At 31.1% G+C, this 21,811-nt stretch overlaps 2 protein-coding genes and 1 non-coding gene across 8 annotated transcripts in view; all 3 read right to left on the minus strand.

The window, feature by feature from the left end:
- LOC136983869 (guanine nucleotide-binding protein G(q) subunit alpha-like) overlaps positions 1 to 863 on the minus strand; it is a 69,836-nt gene extending 68,973 nt beyond the window's left edge. The window contains exons 1-2 of one of the 4 annotated variants that reach the window (XM_067280740.1): positions 838 to 863; positions 247 to 377 (exon numbers count right to left, since the gene is read on the minus strand). In XM_067280740.1, coding sequence (XP_067136841.1) covers positions 247 to 364 — 118 coding nt within the window. In that variant the 5' untranslated portion in view covers positions 365 to 377; positions 838 to 863. Of the gene's footprint in view, positions 1 to 246; positions 809 to 837 lie in introns of those variants that run through there. The other 3 variants (XM_067280738.1, XM_067280739.1, XM_067280737.1) reach the window with 3 other exon arrangements.
- Positions 864 to 11,474: 10,611 nt separating this feature from the next.
- Positions 11,475 to 13,464, minus strand: LOC136983872 (adult-specific rigid cuticular protein 15.7-like). Of its 3 annotated transcripts, none has more exons than XM_067280742.1 (5): positions 13,256 to 13,464; positions 12,914 to 13,156; positions 12,255 to 12,368; positions 11,823 to 12,168; positions 11,475 to 11,731 (listed from the first exon to the last, which is right to left on the minus strand). In XM_067280742.1, exons 2-4 carry the CDS (start codon positions 12,923 to 12,925, stop codon positions 11,836 to 11,838), a joined length of 459 nt encoding a protein of 152 aa, XP_067136843.1. In that variant the 5' UTR covers positions 12,926 to 13,156; positions 13,256 to 13,464; the 3' UTR covers positions 11,475 to 11,731; positions 11,823 to 11,835. The 3 variants fall into 3 exon arrangements, with proteins under 3 accessions (XP_067136843.1, XP_067136844.1, XP_067136845.1); XM_067280743.1 differs by having other exon boundaries at positions 12,914 to 13,102; positions 13,198 to 13,464; XM_067280744.1 differs by having other exon boundaries at positions 12,914 to 13,122; positions 13,198 to 13,464.
- A 7,720-nt stretch (positions 13,465 to 21,184) lies between these two features.
- LOC136983898 (U12 minor spliceosomal RNA) lies at positions 21,185 to 21,342 on the minus strand. The gene has a single exon (XR_010882123.1). It is a non-coding gene; the product is annotated as a U12 minor spliceosomal RNA (small nuclear RNA).
- Between the last annotated feature and the right edge of the window lie 469 nt (positions 21,343 to 21,811).

Consider the following 21,811-nt stretch of genomic DNA (forward strand, 5'->3'; position numbering starts at 1 on the left):
ATCTAAACAGGAAAAATATTTATAATCTCCCTCATGGTTTAACAAACATCAGATTAATAGATCTACACATTTGAGTAACTGTGTGTATATACAAATTAATATAATGCACATACATATATATATAATGTAGGTGAATAATTATATATATATATATATATATATATACATACACGTATAACATACATTTGTATTAATTATATACAGGTAAGAAAATATATAATGATGATTGTAAAATGAATCACTTACCCAGCAAAAGTAACTTAAGTTCTCTACGTGAATCTTTTTTATCTCTTTTCAATTGTTTTTCGATTTCCTGATTAATTCGTCTCTGTTCCCTCTCTTCATCGCTTAAACAACACGCCATGTTTGACTTATTTCTACAAAATAGGCAAATATACTTCCGTTCGTAATTATTTCTATATTTGTAATAAATGCGTGAAAATAATAATAAAAAATATTTAACAAACAATAATTCAGTAAAATAAAATGCGTGAGAAGGTTAAAAAATTTCTCATTTTATTAGAGGAAGGCGACACTCGAATCGAGATGATTTTTTTTTTTTTTACTTTTTGGGCGTGGTGAATAACCAACAACGAATATCAAAATAATTAAAAATAATTTCCAAATAAGTTTTATTTAGCATATCACAGAAACGTAATAAAAAATAATACGATCGATAATAAAGTTTGCCGGTGGTTCGAAGATAATTTAATTACGAAACTACGAACGAAGCAGGAAGGACATTATTAAATGGAATAGCGACAAGCGTCTAACTGCAATAACACATGGCTGTGAAATGACTGTAGCGCCTCTAGTAACGATTCTAAGAACACTTACTTAGCGATGTTAGACACCTATCGAGTAGATCATGTACTAATAATTGTATATTTTTCTGATATTTAACATGGGTTTTTTGAAAATTTGTAGTACGACCGAATTTATAATTAAAATATTATTAAACTGTTATTTTAATTTATTATATTATAAAAATAGTCATTTTTCGGTAAAATATATAATGCATAAATTACATAGCATTAAAAATATTCAGAAACACGTTGCTTAACTTTCCCGGCAACATTTAAACCTGCGCATTACTTCATCTGTTGTAATATTTTATTAAAATTTTTTTTTATAATTTTAATTATTATAAAATGTCAAAAATCTTAATTTTGAGGTAAAGATGAGTTTTATATTTAAAAAATTGTAAATGCTAATAACGAATAAAATCATCATTAAGTCCGATCCTACTCGAGATATGAAACAGGACTTCTATCTCCCCACCCCGTGACTTCTAACCACCAAGATTTAATAACAATTCCCTCAATACACAAATCTCCTCTCAAAATTTCAAAAAAACTTTCAATAAAATGTCCAGGAGTTATCAAGTTCAAAATGGGTAAACAAAGTTGTGCCCCCACACTAACATCTATACAAACAGAAAAAACCCCTAACTTTTTGCATTTCTCGACGTTTCAAGGTTCCCTTACCACAGAGCACTCTATGGTAAGAAAGCTTAGGATGAGACTATGCCGACGCGAGCGAGCAAGAATATGTGGCGAGAAGTGATGACGTTCAAGGGCGTCGCCAGCCAATGGGCCAAGGGGGCAAGATGATATAAATTGATAGAAGATATGAATTGTATGTAGGTAAAATAAAAACGATTCATAAATTTTAAGAAGCTTAAGAAGATTATTTTAATTAAAACATAATCTTCTTGGGTTTTTCGCGCGGGAATTATAAATCGGGCAATAAATGACTTAGCATTTAAATAATTTTTTTCGCATGTCTAGGGAGGGGCAACTGCCCCTCTGCCCCCCCTCTGGCGACGCCCTTGATGACGTTCCTCGTTCTCGTCAAGTGCAATTCGATCACACCGATGCGAGCAAACGGGAGAAAATGGCGTGGAGATAATGAAGCCACATGAGCGGCCGGATGGCCGAGCGGTCAAGATTCGCAGCCTGACGCCCTGGGGGACCCGGGATCGAATCCGGACGGGTCGAAAAATCCTCAAGAATTTTTCGGGGAGTGGTGCATCCGGATACGTCGGTCCCCGTCCCTCACCACCCGGCCGCCCCATTGTGGGCCTGGCCGAACCCATAATGGGCTTGCTATAAGAGGCCCTCTTAGTGCCCACAGGGCGAAAAGAGTTACAAAAAAAAAAAAAAAAAGCCACATGTTCGCGTTGAATTCGTCAGAGAAGCGAGAATTATTGCACTGTATGAAAGTAAAAATCAAAATGATCCGGCTACGAAGCTTACTAGTAGCAAAGAAAAAACTTTGCTTCATAATGATCGCATGAGAAGAAAACAAAGATACGTTTTCCTCCTCTCTGGAAACAGCGAAAGAATAAAAGATCTTATTATAATTTGTTAAGAAAAAAACGTCGCAAGTCTTACTTTTTATTAGAAAAAAAAAGAAATAGAATCAAGAACAAATTTATCACAAGTTTGGAATAAACCAACAAGTTTAAAAAAGGAATTAATACAAACAAGTCACAAGGCTTAGCCAGAATTTTGGAACAAGAAAAAAAAAAAAAAAAAACAAATCAACACATATCTCCAGCTGATAGACAACTCGGCTGTACTATAAATTACCACCTATGGAATTTCGGGACTTTGAGTGTATATTTAAACTCAGGGGACCGAGACGAGTTCAACGGTATCCTACTTTTGAACCGGAGACAAAAAGTAAGAAAGTCATCATAGTTTTTAAGTTATCATACATTTTTAATGCTGTCATGAAGACGACACCATAGTTGCTAGTACCGCCATCTTGCAGTATAGTATGCAAACCATGACCATAGACTAACTACTTAGCGAAGCTAAGAAGACTGGCAAGCTAATAGAACGGAAAGGTTGACTGAACCGACCATCGCGTCCTCAAGCGGACGCCGCGTGAAAACTACCGCCACGAACATGGCGTGTTAGAACTACAATAATGGTTCGTAAGCAAAACGATGCCGGATTTATTCATATTGTATTTTTTTAAATACTATGAAGTTTTAATGTATTTGCAGTTCTCAAATAAACTGAAAACTTGTAAAAAAAACTTGTGAATAAAATACTCGTCTTAAAAAAATGTTTTACTTAATATTGTACAGATTATACAAATGCAAAAATATTTTAAAACTTAAATAATTATATTGAAATGATAGGCAGATTCTTCTCTGTATTACAATTGTAATGACATTGTAATTAACAAGGCAAATGCAAAACTTTACAAAGTTTTGAGTAATTGGAACTGGTGGAAATTGAAGTGACCTTTGTTGTAGTAGATATTGTCTGATGTAGAAATTTTGTAGCATAATATAAACGCATTCGTATATACAATTTTACCAGTAAATCTTGAAAGTCTTTGCAGACGTTTATTTTCATAGAAAAGTTGTTTAGTTCTATTATCCTTAAAATGTGACACAATTCCTTTCTTATGCATATTCGCATTAAACTCTTGCACAAAAGTAGTTTCACAATGTGACATGAACTGTAAGACTTCATCGCGAGGTGAAATTAAACTTCCAAAATCTCCTTTTTCATACGTATATGATTTAAAATGGGTAAATATCTGATGATAAGAAGACAGCACAGGGTTTTGTGAACCTGTTAAACAAAAGCTACACAAGTGAATCTTGTAAGCTTTTCTCAAAACACACCCTGTAATGTAGGACAAAACACATTTCTCAGGTAAATCTTCGTCTTGAGAAGAAGCTGGCAACAGCAAGGAATTGTTACATTGAATTACTCCAATATTTGCAGAAAGTTCCGGAGCTTCTAAATTAATAGGTAGAGTTTTTGAATTTATAGGGATATTTAGGTCTCCTGAATCCACAGGGGATTCCTCAGCTTCTACTTTAAAACAACATTCTTTAAACTGAGGGAGAATTTGCCCAGTTGTTTTTTGTGCAAGTTTTGGTTTCTTTGGCAAATCAGAACGAGGTGTCGGTGGTTTTCTTTTTCCAGTCAGTAATTTTGGAAAGTTTGGTATATTGAAAATTGTTGGGACTGCATTCCAAACTAATTTCTTCTTTGCCGAATTCATAAATTGGTTTTTTTCAAAATGCTCAACACAAAGTTAATTATTTTTATATAGCACTTCTGCTGTTTTATTTAAAAGATCTAGGTGTCGAGTGTTTTGGACCCAAAAGCGGCATCTGAAAAATAAATAAAATGGAGCTGCATATGAATGGATTGTATGACACTTTTAATTAATTGCAGGCAATTTAGAAGGTATACTGGTTTCTTCCTACGAGTGACAGTACAAGTTCGCCCATAGAACTTGCCAGTCTTGCCATAATTAGTCTATGGAGCGACGCGACTCCCAATCATCGCGCGATCGCCTAAAGAAATATGATAACATTTTTATTTTTTGCTCCCAAAGTAGGGTACCGTTGAACTCGTCTCTGTCCCCTGAGTTCAAATATATACTCAAAGTCCCGAAATTCCATAGGTGGTAATCTAAAGTACACCCGTCGAAAATTTTAGGAATTTTTCAGGAAGAGTTCGTGTATTACGGGAATTGATTCAATTAAATTTTGGTGGTTAAAGTTCGAGAAGGTTAGGGGATAATGGGGTCGTGTGTATCTCCAGTAGGGTCGGACCTAATGACGATTTTACTCGTTATTAGCATTTACAGTTTCTTTTATTATTATTATTTTTGTAAAACTCATCTCTACCCTCAAAATAAAACTTTTTGCCATTCGATAATAGTTAAAAATATAAAAAATTATTTTAAAAAGAAAATTAGCAACGACCAGAATAATTACACAACTTGTGGCTGGATTTTTTCACAAGCTGCTAGATTTAAAATATGGTAACGTTTTTAAGTTACTTTTTTTAAAGATAGCTATGTTAATAATTCTTACTGGAAGGTATTTAATGAAATTTGTTCCAGACATTTGTGTTGATGGCATGACGAACAAAAGGTTAGTTCGTGTTAATTTACTTTTGTTATCCAGAACGATGCATATAGTGCACAATTTGTACACATGTAATGGTGCAGTTTCTGCATATCAGTCTCTTGCACTTCCTGGCATGTTTTCTTCGTCTATTTTTGATGGGAATGAGACACTTCTATTTCTTACAATTATTATTTACTATTACCGCAAGTGTTGAAATGGTAACACACCGTGTATTAATGAATCAAAAAAAATTCTTTTTATAGTCAAAAACCCCCGGCAACGAGTTGCGCAACTTTCTCGGCTGTTGTGAGATTTTATTTAGAAAATAACTTTTGTGTTTTTAACTACGATATAATAAATAGAATCGTGTGTGGCGCCATCTGTTATGTGATTTTGTTATAAAAACAATTTCTGATCTTATTAATATTTTATAAAGTTTAGGAAATTTCTTAAGAGATAAATTCAATAAACATATACTTTTGTACATGGATTAATAAATAATGACTTTTTATTTTTTTCAAAGCCACATAGGTTTATGGTTGTGGGTTAATTTAATAATTTTAATTATTCAGCAATTATATAAATTATGTAACTGTTAATTAGAAAAAATAACTGACTGAAAAGTCAAAGAAGCAATAGAATATTTGCATAGTAAGTCGTATGCTGTTTTATTTTGTCAATGTCCGAGAATTTATACAAAGTTGGTCAGGGAATTTAAAAAAAAACATTTGAGTAGAAACCCTGTATATAGTTAATCCTGCCCTTTTAATTATCTTAATGTTAATGAATACAGCAAAAATTAATAATTTATTTATTTAAGTAAAAATAAACTAAATTTTTTATAACATTTTAACGAATTTCGGAAAAAGCATATTTTTGACCAGATATTTAGTTAACGTTTAATAAACTCATACTTAGTTGAAGTCTTTGCAGACATTTAATTTGAAATTTTATATGACAGTAAGACCTGCTTAAGGTGATCACCCTTGGAACCAAGATAAATGGTATGATTAATTAATACTTTGTAGCCCGAGGAAATTATTTCTAATGTTTCAGTTTTTAGAACATTTATTTAATGTGGAATGAATTTAGTTTCTCACGGTAGCTGTTGTTGAAGCAATTTCTGATAATGGAAAATACTACAATATGTGGGAGGCAGATGTTGACCTCTTCTTGTCGAAGCCACCAGGACGTTTTGGACTGTTAGCCGCCTGCGTGCTACACATATTTGACCGTCCCTATCAATGCTGATCGCGAGTAAATTCAAAACCCATGAGAGCGTACTATCGATAGTTTCATGTAGTTGACAGGGGTTTAAAAAAATCCATTAAAATTAATTTTAATTTTATTCAAATCAAACCTCCTCGTTGATAATAGGCGCCTTTCTGCGCCTCCATGAAATACAAGCTGCAAATTAAAATGAAATTTTTCTTATTTAGTATATGAATATGTGTATATAAAAATTTATTTAAATTAACAACGCATCTCTTTGTTTATTTAAATTGGGCTGCAATTTGAAAAAATTGTAGACCTTTAAATTCCTTAATTTCGAGAACGGAGTTCGATACATGAAACTCAAGACCAAATATAGAAAGCTTAGGGGTGGCATGTCCCGATTAACTATACGTCATTCAAAAAGTTCTCCCCCGAAAGAAGTTAGATAACGAACGGCAGGAGCCAGGTGATTATTATATTTACAGTATGAAAAATTATATTTTTTTAGTGCACTATCGGCCGCCAGCGTGCATGCACGCACTGCATACCTACCAAAACCGGCCCTGAGTCGTTCCAAGCGAGACTTTGTCGACCTCCCATCCGTCTTTCCTGTATAACCTTTGGCCCAAGTTTGGTTAGATTTGTTGAAATCCGGTCGCGTTAGAAATAATTGGCTATTTAGATCCTGAAACGCGTCGTGAACAAAATGGTGTCAATTTCTCACCGAAATAATATATTGTGTACAGTGGTGATATTCAGCGGGTTCGTACAGGTTCGGCCGAACCCGTTGGTAAAATTTTCAGTTTCCCGAACCTTGTTAAACACACGTAACATTTTTCAGTGGTTTTGTTTTTTTTTAAAAATATATTAATATATACATATTATACTCTGTAACACTACTAAACTAGAGCCTTATACCCCGTTCGCACCGAGCATTTCAATCTAGATTGTGAGCAAGGTCGGGGACTATGCCTTGGTGCGATCTCTCTCGACCGAAACGAGGTTTAATCCCAATCGATTCAGGAGAGTTCTTGAAACTAGATCCAGTCATAAGAGAGATCCCACAATCTCACGCGCGCGAGATAATACAAGATGGTTGTGGAACACATGTCGGGCTATGGACAGCGAAATAAAAAGGATATTGTATTTCGAGAGATGATGACATCTGTCTATTATGAGCAGTGCCATTCGGGGTGAAAAATTTCTCTGCCTAAAGAAAAAAAAAAAAAAAAAAAAGGTCGACTGCACTAATATACTATTGTTACCTGGTCTTCGCCCAGGGCCCCTTACGTTCCAAATACGCCACTGATTATTAGATATATCACAAGAAAAGGTATTGTATTTCTAGCCAAAACTTCCGTTTTGTTTGTCGGTGATTGTTAGGGAAAAATTTTCTGCTAGCGAACCCTTTGTTAAATATTTCGAATATCACCGCTGATTGTGTAAGAAATATGGTACATTGCAAACCAACTAAAAACAATTTATGTGCAAGTGTCCTGCGTACAATAAGAAACTGTTTATATGAAAGTGTCGCTACTTGTTATACTTTCAACACCTGGTATAACAAGGTGACGCCGGATGTTTGAGCTGTTAAGACTTCAGTTTACCGCTCTGACATCGATTTCGGGCTGTTGAAGAACCCGGGGCGATCTGTACCTGATGTGTCAAGACAGTCCGGCAGCCCAAATTGTGGATCTTCAGAAACCGACAATGGGTAAGATTAAAAAGGCCCTCCATAAACAAAACAAAACGAAAAATCACCAGCTGCCATATTGCAAGTGTGATGAAATATACGATGAGCACGAAGATCTTTAATTGATGATCCTAAGTAAGAGTTAGCAATACTGAAATACGAGCGAGATTTGTACGCAATTAATTTCTTACCGTAATAAATTTACAGAGATTTAATAACAGAAAACTTCATCACAAAGCGATTATTAATGCGAATGTGTAAAATTCCATTTAATCCATGCAAGATGTGTGATTACCAGAGCCCTTCGGATGCCAATTTAACGCGTAATACAGTACTTTTAATTGTGATTGTTAATTAATTATTGATTGGAAATAAAGTATTAATTGATTTAATAAACATAATTCTCATAGTAATGAAACGAATAGTATATTTTTGCTAACTTATGGAATGTAACCCTGTTTTGTATTAGTCCTTTGTTTTGCATAGCACGGAACTTTTTCTCAACGTAACTATCGTGTTATACGAGGGATACCTGTAGTTAGTACCATAGTTTTTTATTTTTATTTTTGATAAATGAAATTGTTATCTTGCCCATAAAAACATTACTTATAAAGTAATTACTTTTAAAACAATCAATGAATATTTTTATGTTCCATTCGAATCAAATTAACTCCTCAAGCGATGTACTCTTCTCTGCAGAGCATCAATACTGCTATACATGAAATATCTTTTCGGGATAAATATGTATAGTAACTCGCGTATATGTGCTGATAACAATTTGATCTTTGAAACTGAGTTTTAATATTCAAAATTTCAGACTCGTGTCGAGGTCATAAAAGGGAATTATTAATTAATATTTTCTTAATTATAATCACATTCAATTTCAGTGAATTTTAAATTTAAGATCTTTAGGAAAAGTTATTTGTTTAGGTTTTTAAATCAATACTTTTTCAATTCTATTCCTTAATTTTTATTAATCTTATAATAAATACCCACGAAGCGTAGAATATTAAGTTGTAAAGAATATTCTATATTTTTAGTAATGAAATATTAAAAAGAAATCACTAGTTTAGATACGAAGGCTATTTTTTAAATAAGGTCCGTTTTTTAATAAGAAGAAAATTACTGTAAATATCGTTAAAATATATTTTTTTCCATATTCTACATACTTTTATCTACTTTTCTACATAATTTCCATTTTGTTTAAGCATTTGTCATATCGCTCAACAATTTTTTGAATTCCGACTTCAAAGAAATCTGCCGCCTGTCAAGAAGCCCAATCCACGACTGCAGTTTTCACTTCTTCTTCGTCGTTGAAATGTTGACCACCAAGGAATTCCTTTAAGTATCGAAACAAGTGAAAATCACTGGGTGCAAGGTCTGGACAGTGTGAATGATCGTATCGAGTCAAAACGATAAAGCACTTTAATCTTTTTGTTTTGTGATCGTCAGAAAGCAGTCTTGGAACTCACCGAGAAAACAATTTTCGATAATTCAGTTTCTCCGAAACAATGGTATACAAAACTGATCTTGAAATCTGTGGAAATTCAATTGATAACATTGAAATCGTGAATTGTCGGTCCTCTCGAATTTTGTTATCCACATCACGAATCAAATCTTCAGAAACAGAGAAGGTCGGCCAGGGCGTGGCTCATCATGCACATTAACTCGCCCATCCTTGAACATTCTTACCCATTTTCGAACTTACTGTCACTCATAGCATTATCACCGTAAACTTCACAAATCTGACGGTGAATTTCCGCTGCTGCCAAGTTTCTTGCATTCAAGAATCGAATCTCACAGTCGGCGGGAGACTCAATTATCTTAAACATTTTAAATTTCTACAGCTCAGCATACAGACAGACGATATGGCTGCAAATGGCGTCAAAACACGCGCCAAGCTTGCTCGGAGTAGAAGCGCATGCATACTGCCGTGATTGAGCATTATTCTCACTTTCATTCACAAACGGACCTTATTTAAAAAATAGCCCTCGTATTTGGAATCACTTGAACTTTCTCTTGTGACATTTATTTGATGCAGTAAAAATTATATTCATGGAAATTGCTACATTATTTTTAAATTTTTTTATATTGCACGGTTTGTTTATTATGTAATACAATTTATTTTCACGCTGGAATTTAGTAATTCTGTGAAAGCATAATTAAATGTTTCTTTATGTTCTATAACTTCGTTTTTATTTGTGATATGAGAATTATAAATAAGTTATTTGGGAAGATAAAACTTGAGCAGATTTAAATATCAGAATAAAAATGCTTCAAAGAAATAAATATACAATAGAAAATTATAGAATAAATTTATAGATTTTATATTAATGTAGTCTTAAAAATGCGGATTATATTATTATTTATTAATAACTTTAAAAAGGTTAAGAGCAGAGGCAAGAAATACCTTCCCACAAATATAAAACAATACAATACAACGTACAAAATAAAGCTATAAAAATTATTGTTAGAAAATTTAATAATTGTTCAAATCAGAAAGGAAAGAAACGAAATATCTTTTAAGGCTGTTACACACAAACAACAAAATTAAGAGGCCAATTAAACCATTTTAATTAATTGGTTGGTAAATCAATCTCCATTTTAATTGTCGAGTTCAAAAGTCAATTGGTAGAAACAGTGATTGACGTTCAATATCGCCTTACTTTTGCTGCTTATATGCAGCCCGTCTCTCGTTTTAATTTGGATAAATAAGTAAAAATTTTGCTTCATCTCTATCCATATCAATTAAGAAACAATAAAAATTAAGATTTATTTAATTCTTTACAAAAGTACAAAAATAATATTGATATTCTTCTTTATCAGATATATTTAATTAATATAATCTAATTTAGAAAATAAAATATTAAATTAATTCGAAAAGATAGCTTGTTCTATCAGTGGCGTAGCGAACATAACTGGCGCCCCCCTCCCCCTCCAGAAACACATACAGTTTGTCTTGGAGACCATTTGGGCGCCCCCTGCGAGTGGCGCCCGGTGCATGATAGACCCCCTTGACCCCCTTCGCTACGCCACTGTGTTCTATTACAAAAACTAATTAAACATTCATCATGTAGTCTTCATTAATGGCTACGATAATTTATCTTTGATTTTGATTTATAAATTTATATACTAATATAACTTTGGCATTAGCTGATTCTATAACAGATATGATTGATGAGATCAGCAAGTTGAAAGCAATAAAAACACTGCATTATATATAAATTTAAATAATTATTTGCAGATAGAAATCTGTAATATAATAAAATATCGTTCAGATTATTTATTGAAAGTATTAAATTTATTTAAATTATATTTAATTAATAAAAGTTTTTGATTCGTAGTTCAAGTTCATGCTTGAATATCGAACAGATTAGAATGAGGGAAAATCAGCATGTTTCATTAAAAATGAACAGATTCTGTATTACACTGTTATTAATCTTCTTGTAAGTTGTTTTTATAAACAATCTTTAGCATTTATTTAAATTTGCAGCATTTCTGCGTTTTATAGAAATTTGTCTTCTCCAGAATTAAGAATTTTTAAAAAATATTTAAAATTTAATATTTTTTAAAGTGGAAGATGAGTGAATTTTTTAAATTTAATATGTCTGGAATAGTTTAGTAATAATATTTTTGCTAATTTTTGATGGTATTTGCAAGTGTGACAAGACATTTTTAATCTTACCAAACCTAATTTTATTATCCTAAGCGTTATAATACACATTGTAAATATATTACATAATATACACAATCACACATCGAAGAAAGACTGCTGTACATGAGCATAGCGCCAATGATAAGATATGTACAGTACGTAATTCAACATCGAAATGCCAGCATAGTATATTCCCTCCATTAGCACACTTTGAATCCTAGCTTTATGTTTTGGCATTGAGACGGAAAAGCTGGGACATTAGAGAAGCAATTTTCTGCAAAAAAAATCGAGATATAAATTAAAATGTTTATATTCCGAAAGCAGATTAATGTTTAAGATACAAGTTTATATTCGATTATTCTTACCCGCTAAAGAGAATTAACCATAATAATGGCCCTTGGCGGCAAACACAGCGGGGCCATAACCTCCGTGAGCAACGTACGCTGGACTGCCTGCAACGGGTCCTGCGTATGGGGATGCAACGATGGCAGCTGCTGGTGCACTGTGAGCGGTTCCTGGTTCGTTGGTCTTTACTATGGCACGGAAACCTGCACCATCGGCAACGTATTCGACACGTCTTGCACGGCCATCGATATCAGCTAAAGTGTAGGAACCACGTTTGTTACCATATCCATCTCCTGATTCCCATCTACCATTGGCGGCACCTACTCCATTAACGATCTGGTAGTTGAAAGCATAGTTGCCGAAATCCTGAAAATTATTCATTTATCATTATTATTATTATTATTATTCGTGCTTTGCTTCTGCTTTAATTTTCTTGCTGAAACTTTGCTTACGTCTTGTCTACGGGAACTGACACTTCGTCCACCTAAGTGGGCGCCTCCATATCCTGCACCGTATCCGACGAAGCCGGCGTTGGCAACGGCAAAAAGAGCGAGAATTACTGCAACCTACAGAAATAAATTTATGCCAAATTATTAAAGATGAAAAGGATGAAGTTTTTACTTCTTGAAGAATATAAGCTACATTTGACACTTCTTTGGTTTTAGAATAGGAGAATATGGTAATGTATAAAATTGTTGCAGCAGTATAATTTATCTTTGCTTTAGATGTTCAAAGTAAACTAACAAAATAGTATAAAATTAATAAACAAAATCTTATTGGATAATGAACGTGAAAATTACATCTTGTTGGCAAGATTTCCATACTCAATACATTGTTTTTAAAGAATTATGGAAAACAAAAATAGAAATTGATGAGTAGGAAGAACCTTAGAAATAACGCAAAATTAAAACTGGAGAATGAGAAACGAAAACCAGAGTGGACAGTACAGAAATTAGAGAAATTTAAAAAAAATTAAGCTTAAACATAGAATCTTTATGGATATTGGAATTTGATGATAATGTTAATAAAGAATTCTAGAGTAGACACTTAAGAAAAGTATGGAAAAGTGAATACCAAAGAATGGAAAGTATTAAAATATTAAGGAACTTACCTTAGCGATCATTTTGTTCACTGTCAGGTTTGTTGACTGTGTAGAGAATTGTTAAATCTGGCCCTTTTATACTCCACCCCGAAGTATGATCGACCTCGAAAATCTAGTCGGGTCCACATTTGAGTTTCCTTCACGATAACGTACTGTACTTAGTAGAGCACTGTTTTCCCAGCATATTGGTCCGCGGATCTGCATTTTTTGAATATTTTCTTCTCGATGATTATTTATAGAATTGACCTTAACCTAGTAAGTTGGAAGCGAATAATGTTTAATTAAAGACCCACCCGTTTTTGGTGATATATCGAACGAAGTCGATCGACCGGTATATCGACCTTAACCCACTTTTTGAACATTAAAACGTACGAATGAAAACCTTGAATAGTAAAAATCGTGAGAAATTATTTCGCAGATATAAATTTGATATACTTTCTCTTCTTAAATGCCATATCAATCGATGGTCTGCCACTCTAAATATATTTAAATATATTAATTCAATTTACATATCAATTGTTTCCTTCAGTTATCAGGTGAGGATTTTCGATAGTCCAATAAATTTCAATTTTTAAACCAATTTATTATTACTAAAAGCAAGAATAAATACAAATAATTAATTTATATTCATTTATTATCGTATTTAAATTATAACAAGTTATAACTTATATATATTTATTTTAAAAAATTGTATCTAAAATCATATCTTTTTCATGCGCTAAAAATTCTCGTGAAATTTCATTATAACTTAATACTTTTTGGAATTTTAAGATCGTAAAGTTTTTAGATAACGATAAAGACGCGATTTAAATATTTGAAATATTGAGAACAATACTTCAAAATATTAGCAGGAAGTAAAAAGTGAGAATGCAATGGTTTTATAATTATAAACCTTGAGTTTAATGTTTAGAATAGATAAAATAATAGGGCGGACTCCCCACACCTTACAATAATATATTCCAAGGTTGGAGGTGTATAATGCCATATTGTATACAGAATGGGTTCTTAATGCAAAACCAGGTCCACTCTTTGTTTTTCTAAATACTTTAAAGCATTACATTTCAAATATCCTTAATTTAACTTCTATTCTTAAAATCAAGTCTAAAAATTTCATATTTCTTTGTTAAATTATCTTAAAATTTGGATTTTATTCTCACGGTTTAATGGAGAGGAAATTTAAAATGTGAGGTTAACGCCATAAATTTTACAAAATTTTTACTTATTTCTTTTATCAGTGCTTAAGTCATATATAACATTAAACCAGACATCTAGCACCAGTTAAAAATATTCATATTTCATTTTTTTTGGGTGTAAATCTGATAGAACTTATATCTAAAATAGATCAATCTCTGAATATGATGATAGAAACATGGCTACTGAATGCTTTTATAAATTATGCATACTAAGATTATTAGTAACTAAATTTACTGTACTAATATTGATACGTTATATGATATGAAGATCCATATCACGTAAATATATAAAGCAAACACGAAACCATATTGTTTAAATAAGCAAAAATGATTAATAAATTTCGTCATGACAATGCTTTTTATGTATTTAAGTTACGTGAAACAATATAAAATTAATAAGTAGAGTTAATGTTCTAAAAAATAGCACTTTTTTCTATTTCTTAACATTTTTATTGCAAAAATTGCTATAGAATTTTGTTCTTTTGATTAAGAGTTACCTTGTTAGCTATTTAATAATAGGTTTTAAAGCTACCAGAACGATCGAACCGTTTATGTAATTCGTTCTCAGTTCATTAAAAAACTTTTTTTTATCAAAAAGTTCGATTATATAAAATAAAATTACGCAGATTTTCAGTTTAAAAAAATATATATTGATTTTTAAATTAATGTAAAAATTAGTTTATTTAGATACGTTGAAGTCTATATTTAAAAAAATTTCTTATACGATTAAGCAACTTTATATTTATATTTTGAACAAATTATTAGAAAATTTTAACGAAAATAAACCATTTTATTATAATCTATAATTCATAGAAAAGTTTATTAAAATTTTTTAAATAAATATTTTTGATAATTTAAACACATTAATTTACAATACGAGAAAATTCTTGCTTTTAGCAATAAAATTAAATTGGTAAAAAAAATTAAATTTATTATACTTAAATAAAAAAATCCTCATTCCTAATATGTTACAGAAGTTTAATCTTTATACTTTTAAACATTTTAAAGTGAGTAAAACCCTAAGATATTTTTCGAAATGTGAAAAATCTAACTCTAAATAAGTCATAATTATTTTCAGCAATTTACTCGGCACGAATGAGGCTAGATATCTATTTATTTCAGTTATAAACTGAAATTAAAAGTTATATAACCAATTTCTTCATTGATTCACCTGAAACAAGATCTCGGCGTATAAAATACTTTCCACAAAATATTTGATGTGGATGATGATCAGATCTACACTAAACAGGTGTATTTAAATTAAATGACTTCAATAGTAACAATTATAAAAGTAATGAGGTTAGAAAGAAAAAATAACAGTACTGAAAGCTGCGAGTCGATTATTCTTGAATGTAGGACAGATAAAAGTGAAAGATTAAACCTGATAAGAGAAATACACTGTAATATTTATTTTATATTGTTATTTACGAGATGTTTTTCTAACTTTTCTAATACAGTTGAATTTTTCATTCTTTTATTAATTGATATTTTTTCCCATATATTTCTTATCGCGATTTAACAATATAATAAGTTTTGATTTTTTTAATTTTATTTTCTAGTGAATAATTTTTAATAATATGTTTTAATAAGCAAACAGAAAATATCTACAAACTGTATATAATTGATGCTAAATAAATAATAAAATATTAAAATGTTTAAAATATTTTACTTGAACGTGAAAATTCTCAATTTCTTATATTGTACAGTACCGTACATAAAGAACTAATACTAATTATTATAAGTTCTCTTTATTCTTGGTTGCTGATACAAGTGAATTAAATAAATGTCAGGACAAATTGCATTTAGTGATTATCCGTGAACCATGAATGTCATTGACTCTCGATTACAGAATTTACTGAGGTTTATTGAATTGTACTTTCTCTGTTAATAATAATAATAATTTGATCCCGAACAGATGACCTAATGATTCGGTTTTCAGAATATAAATGCAGAATCTAACGATAAAATTTACCAAGTTTTTATCTATGTCATATAAAGTTTTAAGAAGACCGCCATTAATATCAGCTTAGATTCAAAATACAGATAAACAGGTATATTAAAAAATAAAAATAAAAAACAATTTTTAATTTATGGGAATGAATAAAGAACAAACAATTAAGAAATTTTTTATTGGAAAGACATATTGAAGACATGAGTGGATGAACGTGTTATATTGATTGGATTCAAAACCCGATTGTTCTGAATTGATGAAAGTGTAATTGTATCCATATTTCACATACCACCATCAAAAATCTTAGGAATTACACGATACTGTCTGTAGCACTCTCTGCAATACATTATTTCGTGGATATATTTTATTATGATGTAATTTATAATTACATAATAAAAACGCATGGATGAAGATGCGATTTTGTAAAATAACACCTTCATCCACGCATTGCCTTTTATTATTACTCAACATTTAATTTAAAAAAAGTACTTAACCTAAATATAAAATCAAGCAATAAAATACTTTAATGAAAAATAAAGTTTATTAAAAAATAATTTCCAATTTTAAAAATTTTCGAATAATATAAAAAAGAGTAAATCGGATTTCAAATCTACAGTATACAGTATATTGTTAGAAACCAATATGAAAAATTGAACAGTGATATATTGTTTTGATTTTATTATTCGATATTTTTTAATTCTTATTGTGATTTGTTTAACAATAAAGCATTTTATGTTAACTTCTGTCTTTTCATATTTTGTATTTTGTGACCAATTTCTATTTTTATTATTATTATGTTTCTTTTTATTCTTTCCGCCCCGTGGGCACCATGAGGATTTTTTGCAAGCCCATCTTGGGTCGACTAGACCAACAATGGAGCCGCCGGGTGATGAAGGACGAGGTCCAACATATCCGGAACAGACCACTCCCCTGAAAAGTTCCTGGTATTTTTCGACCTGCCCGAATCGAACCCGGACCCCCAGAGCGGTCGGTCTCCGTCCCTCACCACCCGGCCTCCCCATTGTGGGCCTGGCCGAACCCATAATGGGCTTGCTATAAGAGGCCCTCTTAGTGCCCACTGGGCGGAAAGAGTTACAAAAAAAAAAAAAAAAACCCCCCTATTATGCTTCGTTCTCCAAAATAATGCAAAGTTTATATTCGAATATTTTATCAGTTTTCGCACATTTATCTACAAATGTACTGTTATTATAATCCACTTCAATTTATAAGTTTGTTGCATGTTTATAATACAAATTTATATTTATTTTATACATAATTTATGGAATGTTATGAGTAAAATATCTTATAAAATAAATAAATTCCTGCTTAAAACCATAATTCCTGAGATTTTTTCTATACAAACTATCAAAAAACACCGATTTCTTGTATTTATTCCACTTACGGCATAATATATTTTTTTAATACTGTACTTTAATATTTAATTTAAAATAGCACGTGTATATCTATGATCAGATATTTGATTTCTTTTGGATAATTTAAAAGTTTAAAAGTATTAGGTCTACTACAACTCATCAGAAAACCTTTTAATACTTTACTACATATACTTTATTAATTCTCCATCTTTATGTTTTCTGTTCCAATAATAACGGTAAAATGTGTTTCCTTAAAAGTAGTACGTTAAAGTAATAGATTAAACAAGTTAAAAAAACGAGCAAATTTCGGACTGTTAGAACAATTAAACGGTACTACACGCTAGGTCAAGGTCCTCACGTTCCCGAAATAATGAGAAAGTTGTAGAGCACGTGCACTTACATGTTTAGAATAAGGAAGGTTTCGTTCGTTTTTATACTTAAAAACAGGTTAATGTTATATATTTTATTATTAATATACTTTCTGCAAAAAATTAATATGTAAATAGAAAGAAAAACCCGTTCGATCAGGCCAGTCGATCATTATCGAAACCGGTAGGTGAGGTTTTTTTCGTATACTAAAATTTAACTGAAAATGGCTTAATTGATTTTAATTAGATCTACACTAAAATGAAGATAGCGATTATTATAAAAATTAGGAAGAAATTTTCTGTCTGTTCAACATTATTTTAGATTTTCAACCAGTTTTTTTAGGTCATTTATTCATAGGTGCAAACTATAAACCCGATAAACTTTAAATTCGAATCATTTTCAAGGTTTCATAATTAGTTTTTAACAGTTCTTTCTGCCCTTTGGGCACAAAGAGAGCCATTTTTCCTATACCCATAATGAATTCGGCCAGTCCCATATTGTGGATGGATGGGTGATGAGGGACGGGGACGGACATATCATGGACAGATCACCATTAAAATACCTGGGGATTTGATTTCAGATCCCTTAAACGTTAGGTTTTATAATAGTTGTAAAAATTCTTTCTAGTAAAAATTGTAATATGTCTCCTTCGGCACCTTAATTTTCGAAAATTTCCGTTTAAATTCATGGATTCAGTTTTTTAAAACCACAAACGAAGTGTTAATTAAAAACAAAACGAAAATAGCAATTTAATTCGAAATGAACTTTTAAAAACATCCTTTTAACGCTACAATTTGTTCGCTTCTGAAATTGGTACTCCATGTAGTGCCAATTTCAGAAAAAAAAATCAGAATGGCGTTAAATTGAAGAATCCCCAAATAATAAGAATTTTATATAATAACGAAAACTTGAGTTTGACAGTTTGAAAGTCACGTTATTTGCTGATAACAATGCTGTTTCTAAGCAAAATCATACAGTATGTAATATACAGTTTTTTTGTGGTTTTAGGCCCTTTCCCGCTCAAAAAGAGCATAAAAAGGCCCCAAATGTAATATACAGTAACATACAAATACTGAAAAGTTCTCTATTTAATTTCGATGGGAAAGATCCATTCACGAATATTCAATAGCGCTATTCAGGATGGCGTTGTATCGAAGTTTTTAGTTAATTCCGTGTAGAAACATTATTTTAAAATATATATATTTTTTCATTCATCCGAAGATGTCTCAGTCATTCCAAATAATCCAGAATATTTTTTATTTATTTAATGGATATCGAAGATTTGATAACTAGGGATACTCTCGATATATTAATACCACTAGAGTATGGATACTATTAACGACAAAGAATAAAATTATACTCGATACTTCTATTTCGATAATTTTATAGATATCGATAATTAAAGGGACTGTGTCGAATTATTATTTTTGAATTTTCTGGGAGTTATTTTTTAAAACAGACACGTTTCAAGAGTGAGGAAAACTGTTTTACTAAAGTATTAATTGAGTCTTCCAGATAATTTGAGAAATTTACAAATAGGCTAACGTTTGTTTGCTTACTCTTGTAACTTCTGTTCAGACCGTGCTGAGAAATTTTGTAAAGCTGTATCAACTGTTAATCAAGCCACGAACAGAAAGGGATAAGAATTTAAAATAAATCTTATAGTTTTATATTATAAAAAGATACTGTATTATAAAATAGGTTTATTTTTAACTCTTTATGCCTTGTGGGCACTAAGAGGGTGTTTTTTTTACAAGCCCATTGTGGGTTCGGCCAGGCCCATGATCTATAAAACTCGTTTTAGTGGCGCCATTCAGTAGTTGTGAGGGGAAAAAGTGATCATACGGTGTTAAAAAATATTTCCTTTAATAATATGCTATGCCGCCGGTAAGGATCTGTGTATTAGGCCTAGTTATATAGTATTATATATTAAAATTTTGTTGATGTAGATTATCTCGATAGAAATATATTTTTAATAATTATCATGCGTATTCATTATATGTAATTTAAAATTTTTGTAGTTATTGGACTATAATTTGAAAAAAATTGTAGATCTATAAATTCCCATTGTCGTCCGTCCTACTGTCTACCTGTGTTTCCTTAATCTCGAGAACGGAGTTAGATAGATGAAAGACGAGACCAGATATAGAAACCTTGGGGGCAGGAGGCTCGGATTAATTATATGCGAGTGTTCTATACAAATCGAATGCCACGTTATTTCAATTCAAAACTTTTTCTCTCAAAGCAGTTAATAGATGACCGGCATGACCCTATTGTTATCAGAAAAAGTATAATGTACAGGAACAAGACGCTACTAATTTGAGGAAGAGAAAACGTATTTTAAATTAAATAAATTAAAAATATGATTAAAAATTGCAGCCCGGCATTGAGACAATCTCACAATAAATATTTGCTCGGTTTTTAAGAGATAAGTTACTCTTCTATTATAGTTTGATTTTAATTTAATTTTTGTTGAAAGATAAATTATATAATGATTAATTAATTGCATTTAGAAATATAAGACTAGAATTTTGAGCTAATTGAAAATTATTTTAATTTGCTTTTTTTTATAGTATTTAAATTGATACAAATTTCTGTTCAGTTCTTTAATATTTTATTTTATTTTTTCTCCAATATTTGCACAAAAGAAAGCCAATGTAAAAACATCTGAATATGTTGGAAAATGTAAAAAATAATTATAATAAATAATATTAAACAAACAACCATTATTCGCCATTACAGTAATGTAGTATATTTAAAAGATGTTATATTTAAAATATTTTCATATACTTTCAAAATCAGAATACTCTAAAAGAAATAATAAATTGTGTTACATGCGAAAATAGTTTAAAATGTGTTACTTCGTGACGCTTCGTGGGAAATAAATAAATAAATAAATAAATAAAAATGAATTTTCTTCCTAAAATTATAATTATTGCGACACGAAGAGATAAATAAACCTAATTCCATCAAGCCCATATTCAGGAGTGACAAGTAAATATTGATTCAGATAATCTTTATTTTTTCTCCGAGTTTTGCACATACGTAATATAAAGAAAGGCTAAGTTAATTGTATTTAATTATCCAGAATTTATATTTGTACAAAAAATGACTGACGAGGAATAAATAGCCCGAAATGCATTTCCATTACTGTATAGGAGTAATACGTGGTAAATAGTGTAATCTGTTCTCCATATATGTTCCTTTATAATAAGTTCGACAGCAATTTTATGCTTTTTTCCGAATGAACATAGAACAGAAACAATGAAGCATTAATGAATAGAGCGCCCTCTCATGATTCTCCGACGAAAGAATATGTACTGTGACAAAGTTGAGTAACGTAGAGATGTACTGTACTTGATTGAAACACTACTTTTTAGTTATTTGAGGGTAAAGGGCAGATCACAGCAACCCGGGCATCCTGCGAAAGTAGGCAGGTCACCGCAGGGACGACCTTTACCCCATCAAAAATTCTTACCAAGAATTTTAAATGGTAGTTGAGTCGCGCGTTACCGCGACTCGTTATTTTCCTTACTCATTAGTTTAAGGCACGAGGAGTCGTACCGCGTCCCATTTTCTTATTGCCAAGTAAATGTCATTCTCAACGGTGTGACTGGAATTTATACATCATTACATTAAATTGTTTTGAAATTTAGCCAAAATTATAACACAGTCGTAAATAATGTGATAAATGAAGAAATTTTACTTGGAAATATTTTATAACTCTGTAAAATTAACCTAAAAATGTCTATTTTCATTGATAATCTGAAATGATCGAAATTATGTCATTTACTTTTCGAATCACTAGATGGCGCAAAATGAAACTGATTTTCTGTGTTATTTTTCCTTCTCTCATTGTTTATATAAAAAAAAGTAGATAACTAAATAAATATTTAGGTCAAAATAATTCTATGTTTTTCAGGTAATTTTTAATTTGTAATTTTTAAAAATAAAAATTACCTGGAAAACGTAGAATTATTTGTTGACAATAGAGGGAGCTAACGACAACGAAGTGGTTGCT

Source organism: Centruroides vittatus, unplaced genomic scaffold (genome assembly GCF_030686945.1).
Source record: "Centruroides vittatus isolate TY-2023 unplaced genomic scaffold, ASM3068694v2 contig_890, whole genome shotgun sequence".
NCBI lineage: Eukaryota > Metazoa > Arthropoda > Arachnida > Scorpiones > Buthidae > Centruroides > Centruroides vittatus.